Below are 22,808 nucleotides of genomic sequence, written 5' to 3' on the forward strand. Positions count from 1 at the left end.
CTTCTCGTGGGACTAAGCATTGTCCCTCCTTGCATAAATGTTGCTCTATTCCGGCACTATCTATTTGCTCCTCTTTCGGGCTAAGCTCTGCCCTCAACCTCACGAGACTAAGCCTTGTCTTGTTGACTTTAGCATCATATTGTTGCATCTCATGCGCTGAAATATCGCCAACCTGTCCAAAGGCGCCATAGTCTAAAGGCATCATCCTCATAGCCGGAAGACACCATACCATGGCCTGAGGATCTCTCAAATTTGCATATCATTATTCAAAGGCGACATGGTTCGGAGGCACCATTTTCATGGCCCGAAAACATCATTTCATGGCCTGTAAATCTCTTATCTCACAATTCATGGCCCAGGACATCATGGTCTAAGGACATCATCCGCTCCGTCCAAAGAAATCTTTCATGGTCCGAAGGGAATCCGCATCATGTTTAAATTTCCGCACAAATACATGTTCGTAGCATCTCTTTATCTGCAGGTGACCAGTAAGCAACCGCTATCCCAGCAGGAGCGACCCTCGCTCCAGTCCCTTCAACTATCTTAAACTTGACCGTTCACCATAACCACTCATTCACCCATCCCGAAATCTCGCGTCCGTTCTTGCAATAACTTCATCTGTATATTCCGCCAATGGATCTGGAACTACACATGGCCTGATTCCTGTAAAACCAGGGATATGTAGGCAGCTCAAAGACCAGAGTCTGGCCTCTATCTTTCAAAACATCCCATTCGGTCAAAATTGGCCATTATTTCTTACCAGAAAACTCTTTCATCCTTCCTGGGTAAAGAGGGGCAACTGTTGATACCCAATTTTTCCCTATTATATTTTTGAAATGAATATATACCTTTAAAACTATGCATTAGGAACAGTTGGTATTTTTCTATAATTTTAACATTTTGTTGAATTAATTTATCTCAATATTTTATTCATATAAATAATTACAAAATTGCATTATAGATGATTTTAAAACATCTCTTGATTTAATATTCCCATTTATGGTCCTATTAAGTTCCAATTATTTCCCAAAATGGCCAGATTTACACCTTTTGGTTAAAATTGCACTGATAGACCACGTACACATCACTGCATGATCTTACCAGAAATTGGTCCATTATATTACTAAAGTATTGAATAATTATTTTGAAGCACTCCTATGCATGAAAATATTTTTTCTCATTGTTAATTATTTTATTAAATGATTTTTATTCAATTACTTGGGTATTTAACAAATAACCTTTTAATTTCTCTAATTTTTGGACCTAACCTTTTAATACCAACCCAGACCCCTTTAATAATATCAACCCAATTCACCCCAGGCCCAAATCAAATTAAACCCGACCCAGGCTCCCCTAATCCTGGCCGTTGATCTCTGAGATCAACGGCCCGTATTTGTTCTTACGATTTTTAATTCCAAATGACCCCCCTCTAACCTAATACATTTCCCACCATACTCCGCACGTCATTTCTTCAAGCATAAATGATATCATATTGAACAAATGAGCTCCAATTTCTTTTTTGATTGAAGCATTCGATCCGTATTGTAATTACGGACCTGTAGCAAAAAGAATCATCGAATTTGGACATCGTATGCTGATTTTGTGGTAATTTTACTAAGAATTAGGTTGCCAGATTTTCAGATTAATTACGAAATTGCCACTAGCAGCGTATTTAAAAATCTGCACTATTTGCAAATATTAAAACCTACATATCTCCTTCGTTATAAGGTCAAATTGAGTGATTCAAACTTGACTAGCATTTCACAAGGAATCCATTGGATGCATAAAATACAAGTTTCGGGATCGTATGGCTCGAGAAACGAGGCAAAATAGCTGGTAGAAAATTATACAAAATTAGGGTTTGTTCATTCGGTCATATTTTGAGTTGGGGAGCTCGGATTTGGGCGATTTTAGAGGCGATTTTCACCATATGGATTGGGGTAACTCTACTCGATTTTGATTATAATTTATGAATCCATCTTCGTTTTTGGGATTTGATTGATGATTTCAAAGTGAAATTGAGGGAGCTAGGGTTTGAGTATTGGAGAGTTTTAACTGAGGATTTGAGGGACCAAATGGAGACCAATTTTGACAAATTTTATATGGTTAGACTCAGGAAAGGACGAGGAGTGCTGAGTGATGGAGTGACATTGCTGTGAGATTGCATTTACTTTTGTTGTTGCTGCATTTATCTGTTAAATTTCTTTGTGGCATTTGTTGGTTTTATGGAATTTACCTATTTATTCATGGTTATTGTAATTTGTGAAAATAAATAATTGGAATGTTTTGCTCAGCTCGTCACTACTGCTCAGTTCCTTAGTTATTTCTGTTACTAATGAGGTGGTTGTACTCATACTACACCCTGCACTTTATGTGCAGAGCCAGGTGAGTTAGAGCGCGGTGATCATTGAGTTAAGGCCGACTTTAATTGGAGACTGCAAGGTAGCTGCCAGCGTCCGCAGGACCTTGTTACTCCTTTTGTCATTTCTTCTTTGGACAGTTAGACAGTTTATATATCTTAGTTCATAGTGTAGACGCTCATGACTTAGTGACACCCCGATGTTTGGGGCTAGCTTCCGTATTTTTATATTTATTATATTTAAAGTTGATTTAGTTTATGAGAAATTGGAATGTTGGTATTGTTTTATTAAATCCTTAAAATTAATTAGTAGTAATATTTTGGGAAATAGGCTTGCCTTGTAACACGATAGGCGCCATCACGATCATGGTTAGATTTTGGGTCGTGACAAGTTGGTATCAGAGCCTAGGTTACATAGGTCTCACGAGTCATGAGCGGGTTTAGTAGAGTCTTGCGGATCGGTACGGACGTCTGTACTTATCTTCGAGAGGCTGCAGAACTTTTAGGAAAACTTCACCTTCTTGAATTCTTATCGTGCGGTATTGATTCAGCTTAAAGTGTAACTCTTTGAATTCCTTCTACGCGTTCGTATGCGCACATGAGCGCTCGGTATCAGTTGTGCAATGACGGATTATGATTCCCTGGATGAGGTGCGAGATGTGATTTCTGTGTGTTTATGTTGGGCCAGTCTGGGGTACTTGAGGCCGGGTTTTGTCTGTAGCTGGAGTACGAAAATTTTGATTGTGTGAGCACGTGCTTATATGTCCGTTGGTGTCCCTATTAATGGGATTCGTGATTTGAGGGCTATGTGGTGACTATGATGTGACCGCGAGATGAGTTCATATGATTTGAATGTGACGAGAAGGTATTGCTGAAGGTTTCACCTATTTGAGACTCCAGGTATGTTTTTAGACTCATTCGAGGACGAACGTTTGTTTAAGAGGGGGAGGATGTAGCGACCCGGTTAGTCGTTCTAAGAGTTGTAGCCCCGTTCTCTCATTTCTATTTCTTTATGTTTTGTTCAGCTGTGTTGAGTTATATCGAGTTGGTAGGTTTGGGTTCAGAGTAGTTTTGGAGTGAAATGATCATTTAGTCTCTTAGTTAGAAAGCTAAGTTAGAAAAGTCTACCGGAAGTTGACTTATGAGTAAACGAATTTGGATTTGGATTTTTATGATTCGATTAGGTTCGTTGGTTGATTTTAGACTTAGGAGTATGTCCGGAATATAATTTGGAGGTCCGTGGTAGAATTAGGCTTGAATTGGCAAAAGTTGAAAGTTTAAAAGTCTTAGGCTTGAATTCGAGGTTGATTAGGCGTTTTGGTGTTATTTTGGGTGTTTCAGAGGTTCGACTAAGTTCGGGTAGTGATATATGATTTGTTGGAATTATTGGTTGAGGTCCCGAAGGCCTCGGGTGAGTTTCGGATAGGTTTGGGTTGTGTTGTGCTCATTTTTCTTATGTTTCGACGCCGTTTCTTCAAGCATAAATGATATCATATTGAACAAATGAGCTCCGATTTCTTTTTTGATTGAAGCATTCGATTCATATTGTAATTACGGACCTGTAGCAAAAAGAATCATCGAATTTGGATATCGTATGCGGATTTTGTGGTCATTTTACTAAGAATTAGGTTGCTAGATTTTTCAGATTAATTACGAAATTGCCACTAGCAGCGTATTTAAAAATCTGCACTATTTGCAAATATTAAAACCTACATATCTCCTTCGTTATAAGGTCAAATTGAGTGATTCAAAAGCCTAACTTGACTAGAATTTCACAAGGAATCCATTGGAGGCATAAAATACGAGTTTCGGGATAGTTTGGCACCAGAAACGAGGCAGAATAACTGGTAGAAAAATATACAAAATTAGGGTTTGTTCATTCGGTCATATTTTGAGTTGGGGAGCTCGGATTTGGGCGATTTTGGAGGCGATTTTCACCATATGGATTGGGGTAACTCTACTCTATTTTGATTATAATTTATGAATCCATCTTCGTTTTTGGGATTTGATTGATGATTTCAAAGTGAAATTGAGGGAGCTAGGGTTTGAGTATTGGAGAGTTTTAAGTGAGGATTTGAGGGACCAAATGGAGTCCGATTTTGACAAATTTTATATGGTTAGACTTGGGAGAGGACGAGGATTATTATTCTGCCATTTTTGACTGATTCCGAGATGTAGGCCCGGGGGTCGAGTTTTGGCCGATTTTAGATTTTTGGCATGTTTATGTAGTTTTTATTGTGTAATTCGATTCTTTAGACTATGTTGATAGTAGTATTCTGATTATGGTTAGATTCGAAGTTTTTGGAGACCGAGTCGAGGGACGAGGACATCCCATAGTAGGATTTTACGCTGTTGAGGTAAGTAACAGTTTTAACTCTGGCTTTGAGGGTATAAACCCGGAGAAATTGATATCATATGATTATTTGGTAGTGATACCCACGCTAGGTGACGGGCGTGTGGGTGTGCTCCACGAGGGATTGAGACGTGGTCCGTACCCGTGAGGCCAGGCCTAAAAACTATTATCTGTGGTTATGTGTTTACTTGTTGTTGAACTTGTTTGCCTNAGTAGAGTATCGTTCCCTCGAAGACTTGTGATCAACTATTGACTGACTCAAACCCAATTACTTTACTTATTCAAGAGATGCATCACAGAATAAAGATGTACTTATTTTACTACCTAAATTATCAAGAAATAATCTAACTAAAGCAATTAACCAAACGAATAGCAGTTTCGAATAACACACAGTAGGAGAGGATATTCCAGGGTCACGGGCTAGTTAACAATCTGGTTGTGTCCTTAGCTTAAGATGACTAATCGATTTATCTAGGTTATTGATTGACAAGGTTTATATTACTCGTAAGAATCTGTCGACTTCTTACTCGCCTGCTCAAGTTGACTCAATGCCTATATTTCTATGGAATTAAGATTAACAAGAACGCATTTACAATTCCTGTATTTTAACCAAGCAAGGCAAGTGGGTATATGTCTATCCCAATTGCAAATCCGTTCCCCGAGGCCCGGGTTCAAGAACCTGCTCTATTTAATTCTATATGCAACCTAGAATTTCCACTTTCGAGTTCAACTCTAGATTCATAGATAGTGTTTCACTGTTAGCTACTCACTGAGTTTCTGTCTTTGGACGCGCTAGTTTTAGCGCGGGCGCGCATATGGGCGCGCTAGCCCAGTTGTGCAGTGGCCTTGATTTTTGCCTTGTCTTCAACCATACTCAGCTCCGAGGGGTCTTTGTTGCTCCAAAATGGTTCCAAATCACATTTTCTTGCACAATATATGCTCCTTAACCTGAAATATATACAATTCACAATTAGAGCCCATATTTCATCAATTAATCATAATATGACCTTGAAATATAATCAAGCGGACGCATAAATAATAGCTATATCATCTAGATTTCGCCTATTATCATCAGCTTTGCAATCGAAAAGAAAATTGAATGCTTAAAAGAAATTAACAAATAATTGTGCGTGAAGAAGCATAAATTCACAATAAAGGTCTGAAATGGTAAAAGCCTTAAAAGATCCCCAGCAGAGTCGCCATGCTGTCGCGCCCCCTTTTTCCTCCGCGGAAATCAGGTTTGTGACACTTGGGGAGGACAACTCATTCCTTTTGGGAATTGGGTTTGATTTAAAGAATCGCCACCTAATGATTAGGGTGTATTAGGACACCAAAGAGGCTTGTTTTGAGTAACCAGAGATAGGGTAAGGGCTTGAAATTATTCTAAGGGGAAGGTGTTAGGCACCCCCTCAGAATCCACTAGTGTGGTTCCTGGCCAGACTATTATTGTGAATTTGGGTACAATTAGCATATAGACAAATAAGGCTCAAATAAGAGGGGATTTTTTTTATCACATAATGGTTTGAAAGTAAACAAGGTTTGAAATAACAATTAGAAAAGCTGATTATAAAAAAAATAGTTTAAAATACTGGAAAGAAAGAATAAAGGGAGGGGGTCCTAGGTTTATTAATAATATGGATCACCCCACACAATGCCCGGTAATCACTCCTCAATGAGGGGCTACACGTGACATTATCGCGTGGTCATCATGTCCATATCTACCCTTCCCACCCCGTTAAGGTATTAAGCGCGGAATGGTCTCGCTTACCTATTGCATGCTACTACCCGTCCCAATCCTATCAGTCCCGGGGCATTTAGGACTACTAATCCTAAGGGAGGTAGGGATGTTAGGCTTATTTGTGGGTTTAAAGGCAAAAATTCTAAGGCGACATACAAAACATGTATAGCAAGTTAGGGAAAAGTACATAACACGCAAAGGCTCAGATATATCCCTTTTAACAAAGAAACACATTTTTTAGCACAACTTACACATACTAGTTAAGGTCTGATTAAGCATTAAACATGCGAGAGCTTAAAGGCTAGGGCAGGCTGATTTACCTCATATTTCAGATAAGAAACCCGAATCAGACCTGCCTGCTGGTTGTAGCTATTAACAGAAATGGATTTAATTTTACCCTAAGGCTTGCCTAAGTGTTGGACAAGGATCCTATAGGCATGGTATCTACTGAATTACGAGCGCAATAACAATAAACTGAATACGTACTGGTTAAAAAGATAGTCAGATTATTAAAGAAAGGCAAGTTTTTACGAAGGCTGTAAGTTCTGCAAATGATGATACATCGTTATTACTGGTTTTAGCTCTATGCGCGAATGAAGCGATTCAGATTCAACTAATAGTTCCTATAGACATACTTTCTATGCATAGTTGGTTTTAAGCCTTTTGTGGTATGGTATAAAAATGCAGAAGACTCGTTTTAAACCTATGAACATGATTTCTAGATGAAAAGATGAATATACAGGATTTGAAAGGTCTTATAGGCATATTTTCTATATGCATATGCAGAATTCAGATTTCCAGATACTTATAGACATAATTTCTAGATGATAATGAATACACAGGATCTAGAAGAGCCTATAGGCATGATTTCTATATGCGAGAATTGTTTGAAACCCTATGAACATGATTTCTAAATGCAGAAATTACTTTAAGAACCCTATGAACGTGATTTCTATATGCAGAAATTATTCAAAGGTACCTATAGGCATGATTTCTATATGCATTTGAATATGCAGAATTCAAGATAACTATAGACATGGTATCTACCCTTTGCATGCATAGTTACCCGCCCTTTTCACTAGCCGTCCCCAAGAGTTTTACAAGTTATTACCGGACAGATTAAAGTAAAAAAATACATCAGAAAAAAAATACAAATACAAGTACAACCAAGGAGAGCCTGATTCAGACTTCAAGTCTGAAATACGAGGTAAACCAACTCCGTAAGATTCAAAGACTTTCTCCCCTTCGAGTGTGTCAAAGTTTCCTAAGAGCCTCAAAGGGACTCCGAGCAATGCTCACACCTAAATGTATTACCAGATTAACACAGGTGCAGTGTGGAAAGGCCAGCCCTCAAGTGTCCAAGTTCAGAGGGAACTCAAGGTCCAAAGGCAAGGCTCACAAGAGGGGGGGCAGAACTTAAAGACTAAGAGAGAGTGCAAGTGCAGAAGCGGAATTCTGAGAGGGGAAAGGGGAAAAGGAGAGGGAAATAAGCACACATAAGAGGTTCAGGGGAATGGGGAAGAGGCAAGGGCAGGCTGTGGGCATGCGCAACAATGGAGAATGCTAGCATACCATGAGCTTGTCCTAACACACATTAATAGAGGCTAGGATCCCAAGGGATCAGGTTTGATTCATGGGCAACAATTTACGTATTGCCATGCTCCAAACCATAGCTTTAACACACAAGGGGGTGGGGAATAGGGATTCATAACAGAACAAGCAGGAAAAGAAATCAGTAATGCTGAACTATACAAAAGCAGTAAGTAGACAGGGATAGACACATTGTTGTGGTGCTGAAACTTAAATCAGAACATACCAGCTTCAAAGAAACAAGCAGAGAAAAGCAGTAAGTCTTGCAAACAGGCCACGATGCAGACAATAAGAGAAAATACTATTGCGTGTAAGTGTGAGTTCAGAAAGACTATGAGTGAGTGCCCGTGTTAATGAAAGAGTCATGCATTTATAGTGTGAAAATCAGGCAGAAATAAGGTAAGAAAACAGTTAAGGAACTGAATATCAATTAAGAATTAATCACAGAAGATTTTCTTTAATTAAGGAATTCAGATTCAAACGGTAAAAGTTATTTAAGGAAAGAAATCAAACAAGCATTTTGTGCAAAGTGGGCAATTAGGGGTAAATACATAGAAGTTTATTTTAGGGGCAGAGCTTCGAAATACACGGTTGCATAAATAAGGTAAGAGAAATCAACTAGTAGCCAGTAAATCAAAGATCAGAGATTTTGTAATCACTGGTCAATGAATGAACCAAGTCAGAAAAGTTAAGGAAAGTCAAATAACTTAAATCGAGTCATAGGGAAATCAACAAACAAGGAAAGAAATCAATCAAACCTATACAGAAGGAAGTCTGAAACTAATCAAAATTTGAAAGCCATTTTAGAGGGGAAGTTCAGCGCATATAAAGAGCATACAAACATGTTAAGAAGATGTGTCAATGCAAAATCAGTAGATAATAGATTATAGGAGCATGTTAGTCACATAGGTTAGCAATGTAGAAGAGAAGTAGCATCTAGTAGCATACAAAAGATCCAGTGTAAAAGACCTTAGAAAAGTTTTAGTGGAAAATGAGAATTGCTTAAAGAGACAGAGGTTGAGACAAAGAATTTCGAGACTCAATTGAGAAAGAAGTTCAGAACCTCGAAATAGTTAGGGTTTCTGAAATCAAACAGCTTTAAAGATAAAGAGCAAACATATCATATAGCCAATGTTCTCAAACCCGTATGAACCCCCTAATTTTTAGGGAGGGCGAGTAATCAAGAAAGCAAAAGATACTAGTCGAAACAAGTTCAAAGGTCTCAGAAAGGAACTGGGACCTTCGACATGCTTTTCAGTAACAGAAACTCATGAGAAACAAAGCGAAAAGTAATATGCGAAACAACAGTGGAAGAACTGGTAGAAGAAACAAATAAGAACATGGTAGGGAAATCTTAACAAGAGCACAGTACGAGCAACATAATAGAAGAACATGGTAGCAGAGATTTAACAAGAACACAGTAGGAGAAACATAGTAGAGAACACACAAGAGAAGAAAATCAGAGAAACACACAAGAAAATCGGAAAAACATAACTCAAAACCCTAGATCAGAAATAAAGGTTTTGAAAGCATAACTTTCTTTAAAAAAAATTAGAAAATAATATAGAAACTTAGGGAAAGCATAAATCTGGAACAGATCTAAAGAGATCAGAAAAACCTCAAAGCTAGGGTTTTCAGAGGAACCCAAGCGGTGAGAAAGGCTTGGATCTAAGCAGGAGGAGTTGAGGCCGGGCTCGAACAAACACGGCTTGCCGGGGCAAGGCCGGAGATGGTCGTGGAACTTGAATCGACAGAGGTCTAGACCCAACTCTTCGTGGTCAAGTCATGAAAAATTCAGTAACCAAACGTGAGGGGCCATAGGTGGCTTGGTGGGTGGTGAAACCACCATGGATTCAGGTCAGAAGGTGGCCGGAGAAGATGAAGGGAACTCATCGGAGAGGAGGGGAAGGGGGGAAGGTTCTAGAGAGAACCAGAGGTTAGAGAGATAGAGACGAGTAAGGCAAATGAGGGGTTTGGGTGGGGGGTCGTTTGTCTTAAAATGGTAAGAACGGATGAGGGCCGTTGATCTTTTAGATCAACGGCCAGGATTTAATATGGTTTTGGGTCGGGTAGGGGTAATTGGGGCCTGGGTCGGGTTTTAATTGAAATTGGGGTCCAATTTGGGGTAAGATTTTAGGCTAAAATTGAAACGAATTGGGCTATTATTTAAATAGCCAATTTTCCCTTTTAAAATTATAAAAAATGGTAATTGATTTCTGGAATAAATTGAAAGCACCAAAATGATCTATAATACATAATTATCCATTTAAAAATATGAAATCTCCTTTTATGAATATGAGACGAATTTTAACCTAAACATGGCTAATATTGCAATTATGCAATTCTATCCTTAAAAATACCAAATAAATTTATAAAAAAATGTGTAAAAAATACCTTAGCCATATTTTAATATAAATATAAAATTCCAATAAATGAATTACCAAAATAACAATTTTGGAAATAATCATTGGGTTTTTATGGATGAAAAAGGGAAATAAATCAGTTTAAAAACCTTTAAAATTATGAGAAAAATAATAAGATACTTGGACATACTTATATATGCATATATATGCTATTTTTTAAAGATATTTTGCATATAAAAATATACAGGGAAAAATTGGGTATCAACACTAAGATCGCACCAAGGCTTCGTTATTCCTAATCCTACCTTTAAACCCTCCGTATTGATCCCTCACATACGTTAGGAGTGATGTTGTTTAACAACTACCTAAATATGTACCCTTTTCCAAGCAATACACACTAAATAAGCACAGTCAATCGATGGCCATTCAATCAACAACAACAAACACGTAGTTGAACAAGTAGAGAAATCTAACGGCTCAATTATATAAAAACATAACAAGAATTCATCCTCTAAAACGTTCAATCAAAACCCTAGATAAAAAATTAGCTATTCATAATAGTGTGCAAAACTACAATACTAGAATCCATAACCAATAATTGAGATAGAGGAAGAAAGAGGGAAAAACGTGAAGTTGAATCCTTCTCCTGCTTGCTCCTAGCATGTTCTTGGCTTCCTAAAGTCTCCTCTCCCTTCAAAGTGGTGTTTTAGGATGCATTTATATGACCTAGGGTTGATGAGGGGCGGAAGTTTTCAATCCAACCTCGGATAAGCTGGAGGACGCGTCAACTTTTGTGCAGTGCGCAAACTTGGACACGGACTCGACTTTTGCAATTTTCCAGTTCGCAGAAGCGATCCGTGCCTTCGCTTCGTTTCGCTGTTTTGTGCCTTCATTTTTCTCCTTTTTCGCGTCCATTTTCGTTCTACGCACGAAATTGGACGAGCTCCCAATTCTTTCCGTCTCTTCTTTCTGTGTCGAATTGTCTTATTTTGATCATTTAACATCCAAACTCGTTCCTACACATAATGAGTATATTTCACTTCGAAAACCACATAAAATCCGGCGACTCACAGAAGAATTAATATGAAAATATACTCAAAAATATGCAATTTTCATCATTTATCACCACCCCACACTTAAACTCTTGCTCGTCCTCGAGCAACTTAAAATTAAGCGCATAGGCAAGAAATACCTTTCAAAACATACTCAAGCGTCACACCAATGACAATGGATTATATCAACACTTAGAACTCAACATATGCACTCTTTATACATTTTCCCAAGTTTTAAACTCATGCCAAGATTATTTAAAATATTTGTGTGACTCTTCTAACATCCTGGCCTCAAAACTTGACTCTAATGCATTCCACCCTATGACTCGCTCCTTGTGCCTACAAAAATCAAGGTGTCTACCAATCCTTTGCAAATCATGTGCCCTCACCAACAAACAACATAGAGAAAGCAGTCCACACACTCAATATAAGTTCAAGTATAGTTTAAGGACTCAAATATAGAAAGAATTCGCTCACTCTCACAAAGAAACTCTTATGCCACACAACTTGGTACCATAGGCTTGCCCGTAGTGTAAGTCTCTACTAATTTAAGCTCGTAAATTTTAGGATCAAGTAGGACTTTATAGGTTGTAATGTAGGCTAAGGGACGGGCAGGATATATTTGAGAAAATAGTGACTAACCCTCCTAAGCACTTTAATACACTACACTTCACTTTTAAGCATACCTTCTTGTCATAACCAATTCGATATCTTTCCATGAAACCATGCAGATTTACGCGCTTCTTCATTAAGCACATCAACATTTAGATATTTACTAGTCCAGACAAAGATATGGAGGTGTTATTCATTTTTTTCTTTCACTCTCCTCAATTTGGTATTTTCTGGCTACTATTTTTTTTGTTTATACACAAGTGCACCTTTTCTGCCTTTCTATGGTTCCACTCAAAAGTTTCCCAATCTCTTTATTTGCTCTTCTAGCTACTTAAGTGCTTTCGGAGGTAAAGGTTCAACAAGATTTGATTAAGAACAAAGGGGGTTCATCTTGTAATGTGGTTGCCAAAGAAAAGGTTTACATGCTCAAAAGGGCTGACTACGGATAATATTATCACTGGTAGGAAAAAAGGCAAAATTGTCAATCAAAGAAAGCCTATATCACTTTCCAAACTTACAAGACTTAATCATTTCGCTTCGACTCACACACGGGGCAAGTTCTAGACTATCAAGGATGGCACAGAGTACACCAAAATCTCACCTCACACAATGCACATGACTCACTCAGGATGCTTCAGACCCGACTCTTAAGTTAAAGCAGCTAGCACAATCATCATAAAATTGGAGAACATGGGAATTAATCACAAGAGTCAAAAGATGAGCCTCGGTGTCAAAAGAAAGCCATATATATTTTCAAGGCATATAATTACAAAGATCATGAAGAAAGTACTTAGTTCAAATGCTCCACCTCTAAGCCCCGATATAAAATATGTCAAAAAATATAGATACTCAAGTTCTCCCCATTCCATTATCAGTTCAAAATGAAAAAAACGAAAATCTTCTTTTTTTAATTGTTTTTCTTTGGACTTTAAACCCTCAAGAAAACTGTCTAGGAAGTCCATCGTCGGAAAAAGTCCAAAACATTTTGAAAATTCTACCTACAAGAAAAAACTACTACCCGGTTCAAAGAGTCATCCCTTAGAAAAGAACCGTAGCCATAAGAAAAACCAAGAGGTATTATTTCTACCTAATTATTTTTGATTCTTTTAACAAACATAAAATAATACAACTAAAATAACATAGAAAACTACCCAAACAGTCTCTTCACCCCACACTTAAAATTGTACATTGTCCGTAATGCACACCCATAAATATAAGAGGGTAAAAGAAACTCCCTGGTAGGCCAAAGGCCGAAGCATTAGCAGCTCATGGGGTACTCAGACTTCTCCAAACTTGGTTCTTTGATCACGCCCCATACTTCGTTCTAACCATCTCACTTGATTTTGCTTTCTTCCACTAGCCTTGCTTCCCATGCTCCTAGAAAAATAAAAAACAACACTACAATGGTAATACATTAATGAGAAAATAAAAATAATAAAAACAAACATAATAGAAGACAGGAAAGTTGGGTTGCCCCCCAACAAGCGCTTGATTTAACGTCACGGCACTACGCGAATCATTTTTTGTCTCCACCTCGAGCTTATGAATAGAACCCCTAATTTGGCATCAAGTTTTCGGTTATGCTCTAGGGGTGGTGGAGCAAATCTAATTGGCCCTAGGAAACAATGTAATCTTCTATGCTTATTGGCATTTATATGAGGTGTGTAATCCTGACTTTCTGGTAAGAAAAATTCCAGAATGTAAGCACCTTGTTCCTCATTCCCCGACTCCTCAATTGGTTCGGATGACTCTATTTTCATATCATTATCCAAACACAATGTGAAAAAGTGCTTGGAGTGTGGACCAATGCGCTCAACTACGTGAACTTTGGGAATGTCAGCATCGTCAACACCAATGACACTAGAGTCAACTAAATATGTATCCACAATGTCCTTGGTTGACTCTAGTATCTCTTCTACAACATCGGCATCCTCAAATTCTAGTTTGATTGATTGTTGGTGTTCTACTATGGACCCCTCTATTGGTACCTCAACTTTTGTCTCTAATACACACTGCTCCTGGCTACAATTCATAATATTATCTAGTTGAGCATTTAAAGCCTCAACCAATTTCCTCACTTGTGCCTCCAGGTTAAGAATAGCTGCCTTTTGCCTTTGGATAGTATCCCATTGCCTTTGGTTAGTATCCCCTAGTCTTTGTATTTGCATTTGTTTCTCATTACTTCGTTCCGTGAGGTACTTTAACATATCTTTTATCTCCTTCGGGTCAACTTCCCTGGGTTCTTTGTTCCTATTAATTTCACCCGAAAAAGTAGAACCATCATAGTAAGGGGTTGGGGGATGATAAGACATATAAGCACAACCATGAAAGTGACCATCTGACCACCACTCGTATCACACACATTCCATACATAAGATTGATTTGGTGCACATAGCTCGCTCTCGAAAATATTTTAGTAATTTTTCCATGGGTGGTTTTCTCCACAATAAGCATTAGAAAGATCAATAGTAGAATTACCAACATCAAAACTCTCATAATTCCAAGATGCCATGTTTCTCAAATCAACAAGTTAAACAAAAAATTTAAAAAATCAAATAAAAAAAAAGATACAAGTTCAAACTTGAAAAGTAGCAATATATCTACAGCTACACCGTTAGTTCCCCGGCAACGACACCAAAATTTGGTCACGCCCAACTATGCCTTATATAAAGGACTAAGCGATACTTTGCAAATATAATCCGATTTACAAGTCCGAAGTCAAATCCCACAGAGAACTGAGGTTGAGCTACAGTTGTTCAATATCGCTAAGAAACACAAGTTCAAATAATTTTCTAATTATAAAGATTATAATGTTTATTTTTATCTAATTAACTAACAAATACTAGAAAGCTGTAAAACTATCAGCTAACAAGGATAAGGATTGGAGACAAGATTTAGGAGGTCTAGAGTTATGATTTCTCCAATTGTCGGAATCCTTCCCGCTGCGTCTTCTTTAATTTCGCCTAAGTATTCTCTACTGATCGTGATCACTTCAGTTGTTGTAATTCTCTTTCGAGTAACTACCACAATTTGCTAGACATATTCTTCCGAACTACGCTTGCTGCACTAGTGCACCGCTCACTAAGATCGCACCAAGGCTTCGTTTTTCCTAATCCTACCTTTAAACTCTCCGTATTGATCCCTCACATACGCTACGAGTGATGTTGTTCAACAACTACCTAAATATGTACCCTTTTCCAAGCAATACACACTAAATAGGCACAGTCAATTGATGGCCATTCAATCAAAAACAACAAACACGTAGTTGAACAAGTAGAGAAATCCAACGACTCAATTATATAAAAACATAACAAGAATTCATCCTCTAAAAGGTTCCATCAAAACCCTAGATAATAAATAGCTATTCATAATAGTGTGCAAAACTACAATACTAGAATTCATAACCAATAATGGAAATAGAGGAAGAAATAGGAAAAAACGTGAAGTTGAATCCTTCTCCTTCTTGATCCTAGAATGTTCTTGCCTCCCTAAAGTCTTCTCTCCCTTCAAAGTGGTATTTTAGAATGTATTTATATGACCTAAGGTTGATGAGGGGCGGAAGTTTTCAGTCCAACTTCGGATAGGAGAGCTGGAGGGCGCGTCAACTTTCGTGTAGCGCGCGAACTTGGACGCGGACTCAGCTTTTGCAATTTTCCAGTTCGCGAAGTGATCCATGCCTTCGCTGTTTTGTGCCTATATTTTTCTCCTTTTTAGCGTCCGCTTTCGTGCCACACGCGAAATTGGACGATCTCCCAATTCTTTTCATCTCTTCTTTTTGTTCGAATTGTCATCTTTTGATCATTTATCATCCAAACTCGTTTCTACACATAAGAAACACAAATGAGTATATTTTACTTCAAAAATCACGTAAACTCCCGGGACTCACACAAGAATTAATATGCAAATATACTAAAAAATATGCACTTTTCATCATTTATCATGATTGCTTGAGTATTCCTTCAAAAGATTGGCTAGTATGATCTGTATTTGATGTATGCTAAAATGGCTTAAATGTCTTTCCCAATCTTATACTGTAAAAAGTGTATACTCGGACCAAGATATGACAGTTATCATAATGGTCTAATGATGCTATCCTTATTGTCAAAGATAGAGAGTCATTGCAGGTTGGGAAGTAACAAGCAGAAGAACCTGATTCGTCAGTGTTCAGGTATGGATTGACTCACTCTGGACTGAATTCATTATTTGCTTGCAAAAGCCACATAGTCCAGTCTAAACTCCACTTAAAAATGCATCCTCTACCTAGAACGTTCAAAGTTTTTAAAGCCCCAGCCTCACACGCATCTTAAACATTGTCGGCCATAAAACATTAAAGGAGAAAAAGATGCATATACAAAGGATGAATCAAAAGTTTAGGTTCAAAAAGAGCATTGATCTAATTGCACAAAAAAATGATACACATACTTAGGGGGAACTGGAACTTATGATTGAAAAAAAAGTTGAGTTGTGTGTTGTTTAAAAAAAGGGAAAAAAGGGAAGAATATGTATTTGCACAAAAAAGTGAATGTTGTTTGATTTTGCATATATTAAAAAGTTATACACCTTGCCATCTATAGAGTTGCAATGAATGTAAGGTGAGTCCCTTACACTTGTGCAAAAGCTTTGTATTTTGTGTATGGATAAAGGGGGTATGAAATGAAGGAAAAAATTAATTACTCAGCACATCTTCCAAAAAAAAAGGAGGACTGAAAAGAAGAAGGTGAATATGGTATTGTTCAAGTTCACTAATACCAAAATGGTAAAAGGAGGAATTATTACTGCTGTTGAAAAAGGAGAAAAGAATTTGTTTTTCATACTTCTCGAAGCCCTTGAACCTAGTCCTTACACTTTTTCCTATGAAATAAGTCCAATTCCCTTTTGATCCTGTGGTCTTTTGTTGAATAATCATGCTTTATAGTTCTATTGTGATGTTGTAGTGCTTAGCTGTTACATTGCAACTGGTTTTTTCCTAATGTAATTTTTGCTTGCTTTGGTTTCACTACTTTTTGATGGCTAGTATTCATAGACTAATGTTCTTGAGAGTGTTTAACTTGATTGTTTGTTGTGAAGCTCCAACAGCCATAAGATTGATATTACATTTTTGCTACATGTTTGTCATACTGATAGATGTTGATATATTCGATATTTCCAAAAGGGGAAAGATTAAAATGTGCACAAAAGTGGTACAAAGAATCTAGTTTAGCCCACTTTTATATAATCATGTTCTTATGTGTTGTGTGTGAATTGTTTGGTTTGATCACGTATGAATTATATAGGATTTTGTGTACGTTTGTTTGTCATCATAAAAAAGGGAAAAATTATTGAGAATTGGATTTTGATGTTTAACAATTGTATCCAGTGAACGTGTGTTGAGAATCAGGTTCTCAAAGTAGCTGCTGAAGGTTCTTATAAGGCAGTTACTTTCATACAAAGTTACTACAGTCAAATATTAGTGGGAAGGACTCTTGTTTGTCATCATCAAAAAGGCGAAAATTATTGAAAATTGGTGAATTATGGTTTTGATGATTAACAAACATGGCAAATATATTGGGTTGGTCGAAGGACCTGGTCCTGCTGGGTTGGTCTTGCAGAGTCCTGACACTTAATCCTAGCGGGAGTAGGATTCACTTTTGAGAGAGATATTATCTTATTTCTTGTTTTATGACCTACCGGTTGCCAAGATAATAGAGAATCTCAGTAAATCTTTATTGTTAACTTAGAGACCAAGTTTGTAAGAAAGTAGCGTTAAAAGTGAATTTATTTTAGGAAAAAAAATCATATTTTTCCTAAACTTCCTTTATTCTCTAGGGTCATGAGGGAGATCTTTAAGGTATATATTTTGCATGAAGTTAGTGGAAATTAAATACGTTTCTTGCTGGAAAAGAGTTAGAATTGGAGTAGGAAACAAATAAGGAAAACTATGTGGTCATATATGGTAAGTTCTTTATGAAGTAGGTCTCTTATTATTTGTTTCCATTTATGATTTGGAGTCTTTATGCTACTAACGTGTTACCTATATGTAGTCCAAGTTTTCATTGCAGGTATGCACTTCCATTATTTCTTCAGAGTAAATTGAAAGAAAAGTAAAAAAAAAAAAAAAAAACGAGTTCAAAATTCTGAAGTGGATATTGAAGGTTGGAATGTGCAGAAGAACCAAACTAGAGAACCTGTTCCTTGATACAGTGTCAAATTTATTGTGTCTAGTCTTGTTCATTGTATTAGCTAGGGTTATTGAGTTGTAATCATATTTGCTTATACAAGAAGCATTTCGAGAGGTTTTTCTCTGTGAGAGTATTCAAGTCTTAGGCTAGAGCTAGCTTGAGAATTTTGCTACAATCATAGTGGTTGTAGGTAGTCAAGTGGCTAGGATTCAGTCTCTTAGACTATAAGAGTTTTACAACCCGAAACCGCTCATTGTTTTAGTATAATTTTTGTGAGAGATCCTAGAGGTGGGTCGTGGTTTCTACTCCCTTTAGCAAGGAGGTTTTTCACGTAAAAATTTTATGTGTATTTAATTCTGCACTTTACTATTTCAGTTGTTTAACGAAGCAAGAACCAAGTTCTTATATAGGTGACTAAGTGGTACACCAACTCAACAAAAGCACTTCTACTGTAGCTCATTGTGAGATTATCCGAAGACATACTAGCTTAAATAACGTACGTATGGATACTAAAGCCAGAATAACTACATTACGCTCTATAATTATTTTTCAGGCTTTTAGACTTGAAAAAGTTACACATTATACTAAATATCCTAGTAATGGAAGAATAAAAGAAGGCAGAAGCAACAACTTTTCAAATTTACTCTTTTATATTTAACCCAAAATATTAGAACCCAAATCTGCATTTAGAACGGTGCACCCTTCATAGATCAAAATCCAAATTCCAGCCCAAAACCTTATTTAACAGCTTAATTAACCTTATTTAGCAGCATAACGCCAGAAGCATTCAAGCGTTTTCCAATCTCGAAAGAAACAAAAGCATCAATACAAGCATACTGCACTTGGTCCTCGCTGAGCCACTTGTTATCCCATTTACCCAAAGTAATATGCTTGGGCTTTTCCATTTCTTTTCCAAGAACTACTTCGCACATCTTCTTTAACCCAGCATTCCTCAGGTCCGTCATGCCATAAGCATCCGCCGCCAAATGCCTTAAGTCAACCACATTCTTCACACTTATCCCATAATCCTTTTCCAGCTTCTCAACGTCACCTTTGATTCCAACCCCAACAAAGTTGTAATTTGGGTTGACCAGGAAAGTGGTTAAAGCAGTAGGTATGTAATGACAGTGCAGGAGTTGAAATATGAGGCAACGGTGGTCAACGCAAAGCTGAAGAATTGCGACTTGGCTTTGTTGATTGCTGTTGAAAGTGGGCCGCCACTCGATATCAAGTCCAACAATGAGGCGATGGAGGCGACGCGCATGGACGGACTCAGTTTGCCAGATCCAATGAGTAACATAGCTTGGGTTGTCAGTGACTGTTGTGGATTCGATCACCGAAGAAGTCAACGTGAATAGTATTGATTGCCATGGCTTTCTCAATACAGTGTGATCAAAACTCTGAAATATTACTAATAGCTAGTATCATTTATATTTAAAGGGGCAAGTAGTCAAGTTCCCTCTCAGAGACGTTGAAAGTTCAAAATTCTTAACGTCTCTGATCTTAATAAAGTCTAAACCTATAATGCGAATTAAAAGGGGCAATTAGAAAGTTTCCTTCCCGAAAAATACTCCTCGCCCGTTCCAAATATTACCGTTTCGTATAATTTTAACGTTCAAATTCTGTTATAATAATAGCTTATCAGTTGCAATGATGCTTTTTTCCAGTCATTATCTTTTATTTTACTACTGAAACCGCTCGCCTGTTTCACCTAAACATATTCGGATGTGCGCCATGTGGCTTTCTAGCTTGAGAAATTAGCATAATTTCACTCGAAGTGGAGATTAAAAAGGTTTTGAAATTAATATCTAATCTTAAATATGATAGAGGTACATAGAGCAGTACTCGTTAATTTTCTTTTTTTATAGTACTCGAATGGAAAAAAAAAAACGGATGTTGAGGTTTTAAAAATAGAAACGGTTGGATTGTTTAGGATAACCATTTGAGTTTCCAACGTTTCATTTTATATTTCATCCTATGTCCCCCTACAATTCCAAAATTCAAGTTAATAGAAGAACGAAAAAATTCTTTTATCTTCACTTCATGTTTATATCCAACCACGTTAGTTTACGATGATTAAGTGTACACTGAGGCAGCAATATATTTGAGGATTAAAATTATATACACGGATGGTGTAGTAAATTTTTACACCATTTGTATAATTTAACACGTTATAGGCTTATAGCTGGTTATTTATCATTTATTTAGGTTACCAATGAATATTGTTAAATAAATTACATGCAATTACATTTTAAGTAACTTGTATATAAATATTTTTAGGCAGTATGTGCATAGAACTTGAACACATTATTGGTGGAACTTGGGCTATAACATAATAACCTGTCCACTAGAACTTGGGCTTGCACAAAACCCATCTGTATAACCAAACTATAACCTTGGGCCTAGATCGTGAAGACTGAATTGGCACTAATACCCTTCGTCTGGGTAAAAATAGCATGGTATAGCCAGTTTTCGGACAGGTCATTCAAAAATAGCCAGCGTTTACCAAGTCAATAAAAAATAGCCACTATTTTGCTGGAATAGAGACCGGTCCAGCATAATATACTGGAGTTCGGTGCACTTGTGTATGAACTCCAGCATATTATGCTGGACCAGGTATACTTTGGTGGCTCCAGTATAATATACTGGAGACTGGAGCACCAGTGCTCCAAACACCAGTATATTATACTGTACCAGTATACTTGCTGGAACTCCAGTATATTATGCTGGAGTTCTAGTGTACTTATGCTGCAACTCCATCATATTATGTTAGAGTTCCAGCAGACTTATCCTGGAACTCCAGTATAATATGCTGGAATTCAAGTATGCTTATGCTGGAACTCCAGCATAATATACTGGAGTATTTTTCGGGTTTTGAACAGTGTTTTCGCTCAGATTTATCTTTACATAAAAAGTGGCTAAATTTCGATTACTTATGAAATTGGGTTATTTTTGAACGACTAGTTGTAAATCTGGCTATTTTTTAATTTCTCCCCTCGTCTGGCCACTGTTTATAATTTTTCCATTTCTTTAATAGTTTTGCAGATATAGCTTATGTGCTTCACAGACGGAAGAACGAAAAAGTCACTACCAATTTCTAATAGTAGGCTACCTATTGTATTGTAACATATCGTTATTTTAAATACAATATTTATTTCGACTGTTACTCAAATTTTATTGTATTATATCGTTAAATAAGTCAGACAAGAGAGGTTGCTCTGATGGTAAGCAACCCCCACTTCCAACCAAGAGGTGTGAGTTGGAGTCACCCCAAGAGCAAGGAGGGGAGTTCTTGGTGGGAAGGAAGCCGAGGGTCTATTTGGAAACAGCCTCTCTACCCATGGTAGGGGTAAGGTCTGCGTACACACTACCCTCCCTAGACCCCACTAGTGGGATTATACTGGGTTGTTGTTGTTGTTGTTGGATATCGTTAAATATGTCATTACATAACGATGAAAAGTGTCACGACCGATTTAATAATACCGCATCGTTACCTTTATTTTTTCCTCTCATCTTGTTTTCCTTATTATTAAATAAACCTTTTATCCTTTATCCTACACTTTTATATGATAATTTTACCTTAACCTTACTGTTTGACTCAAAAGATATTGGAACCTTTGTGAATAGATCAATAAAAGAGAGTGAAGGGGTAAATCTTAGTCAAATATAATAAATTCCAGATCAATAAACTAATTGGAAAAACAATACATAAGATGAGATAGAGGTAACCAATATTATTGAAACTTTCCATTGTCGCTCCCATTAATTAACGGAGGAGAACATTTTACATATTTTCTTGAAGATTGCTTCGTTCTTCTTTTCACTTATGAACATTACAAAGGAGAGAAAGATGGAGAGAGAGAGGTCCCAAATCCGCCTCCTCCAGTGGGAGTTTTTATTCTACTATATATAGTCATGGACCCTTTGCTATGTAATTGGTCTGACGCTCTTTCACACTATGTCTGCCTTGGCCGTCCCCTGAATGTTGTTTCTTCTGATTCGACGGATGTCGTGACGGTGGGATATGGAATAAACCATGTCGTCTTTCGCTGCCTCGCCGCCTGGACAGGATGTTGGTCAGCTTGACTGCAGCGGTCAGATTGACTAATACAGTTAGTCCCTCCGTCTGTCGGGGTCGCCCCCTATCGGATCTGGTAGACGGATTACGATTGCTACAAGTCCGAGAGAAATCTGACTACTCACCCCTTGGTTATTCCCCGTAGGTTCAAGTAAGGTGGCGGCGCTCTTTCGATATCCCTGGACCGTTGCGACTATTTCGGAACCGAAACATCGTTTGGATTGAAACGTTGTTTTGTGGTTGCCGACATTATGACACACATTCCTAGGGAATCAAAATGTTTAGTGCGCCACCAAGTTCGATTAGAGACTCTTGGATTTCGTGCTTGGGGGATTTATGTCTCTTATAAATAGAAGGAACACATCATTCGATTGACACATTTCCTTGCCCTTTGCTTGAAAGAATTTTGCAATATACTTTCTTCCTGATACTTCAAATTTTTACTCGCCCCCAGTTAACTGAAAACTTTCATCCCTCCTTTTCATTGTCTTTTTTCTTCACCGAA

The 22,808-nt window shown here is 37.5% G+C and overlaps 1 protein-coding gene across 1 annotated transcript; it reads right to left on the reverse strand.

Annotated features, from left to right (window-relative positions):
• Nucleotides 1–18,781: 18,781 nt before the first annotated feature.
• LOC109217624 (Werner Syndrome-like exonuclease) lies at nt 18,782–20,600 on the reverse strand. The gene is made up of 2 exons (XM_019381890.1): nt 20,580–20,600; nt 18,782–19,625 (listed from the first exon to the last, which is right to left on the reverse strand). Exons 1-2 carry the CDS (start codon nt 20,598–20,600, stop codon nt 18,975–18,977), a joined length of 672 nt encoding a protein of 223 aa, XP_019237435.1. The 3' UTR covers nt 18,782–18,974.
• Nucleotides 20,601–22,808: the final 2,208 nt, after the last annotated feature.

The sequence above is a fragment of the Nicotiana attenuata genome, unplaced genomic scaffold (genome assembly GCF_001879085.1).
Source record: "Nicotiana attenuata strain UT unplaced genomic scaffold, NIATTr2, whole genome shotgun sequence".
Lineage (NCBI taxonomy): Eukaryota > Viridiplantae > Streptophyta > Magnoliopsida > Solanales > Solanaceae > Nicotiana > Nicotiana attenuata.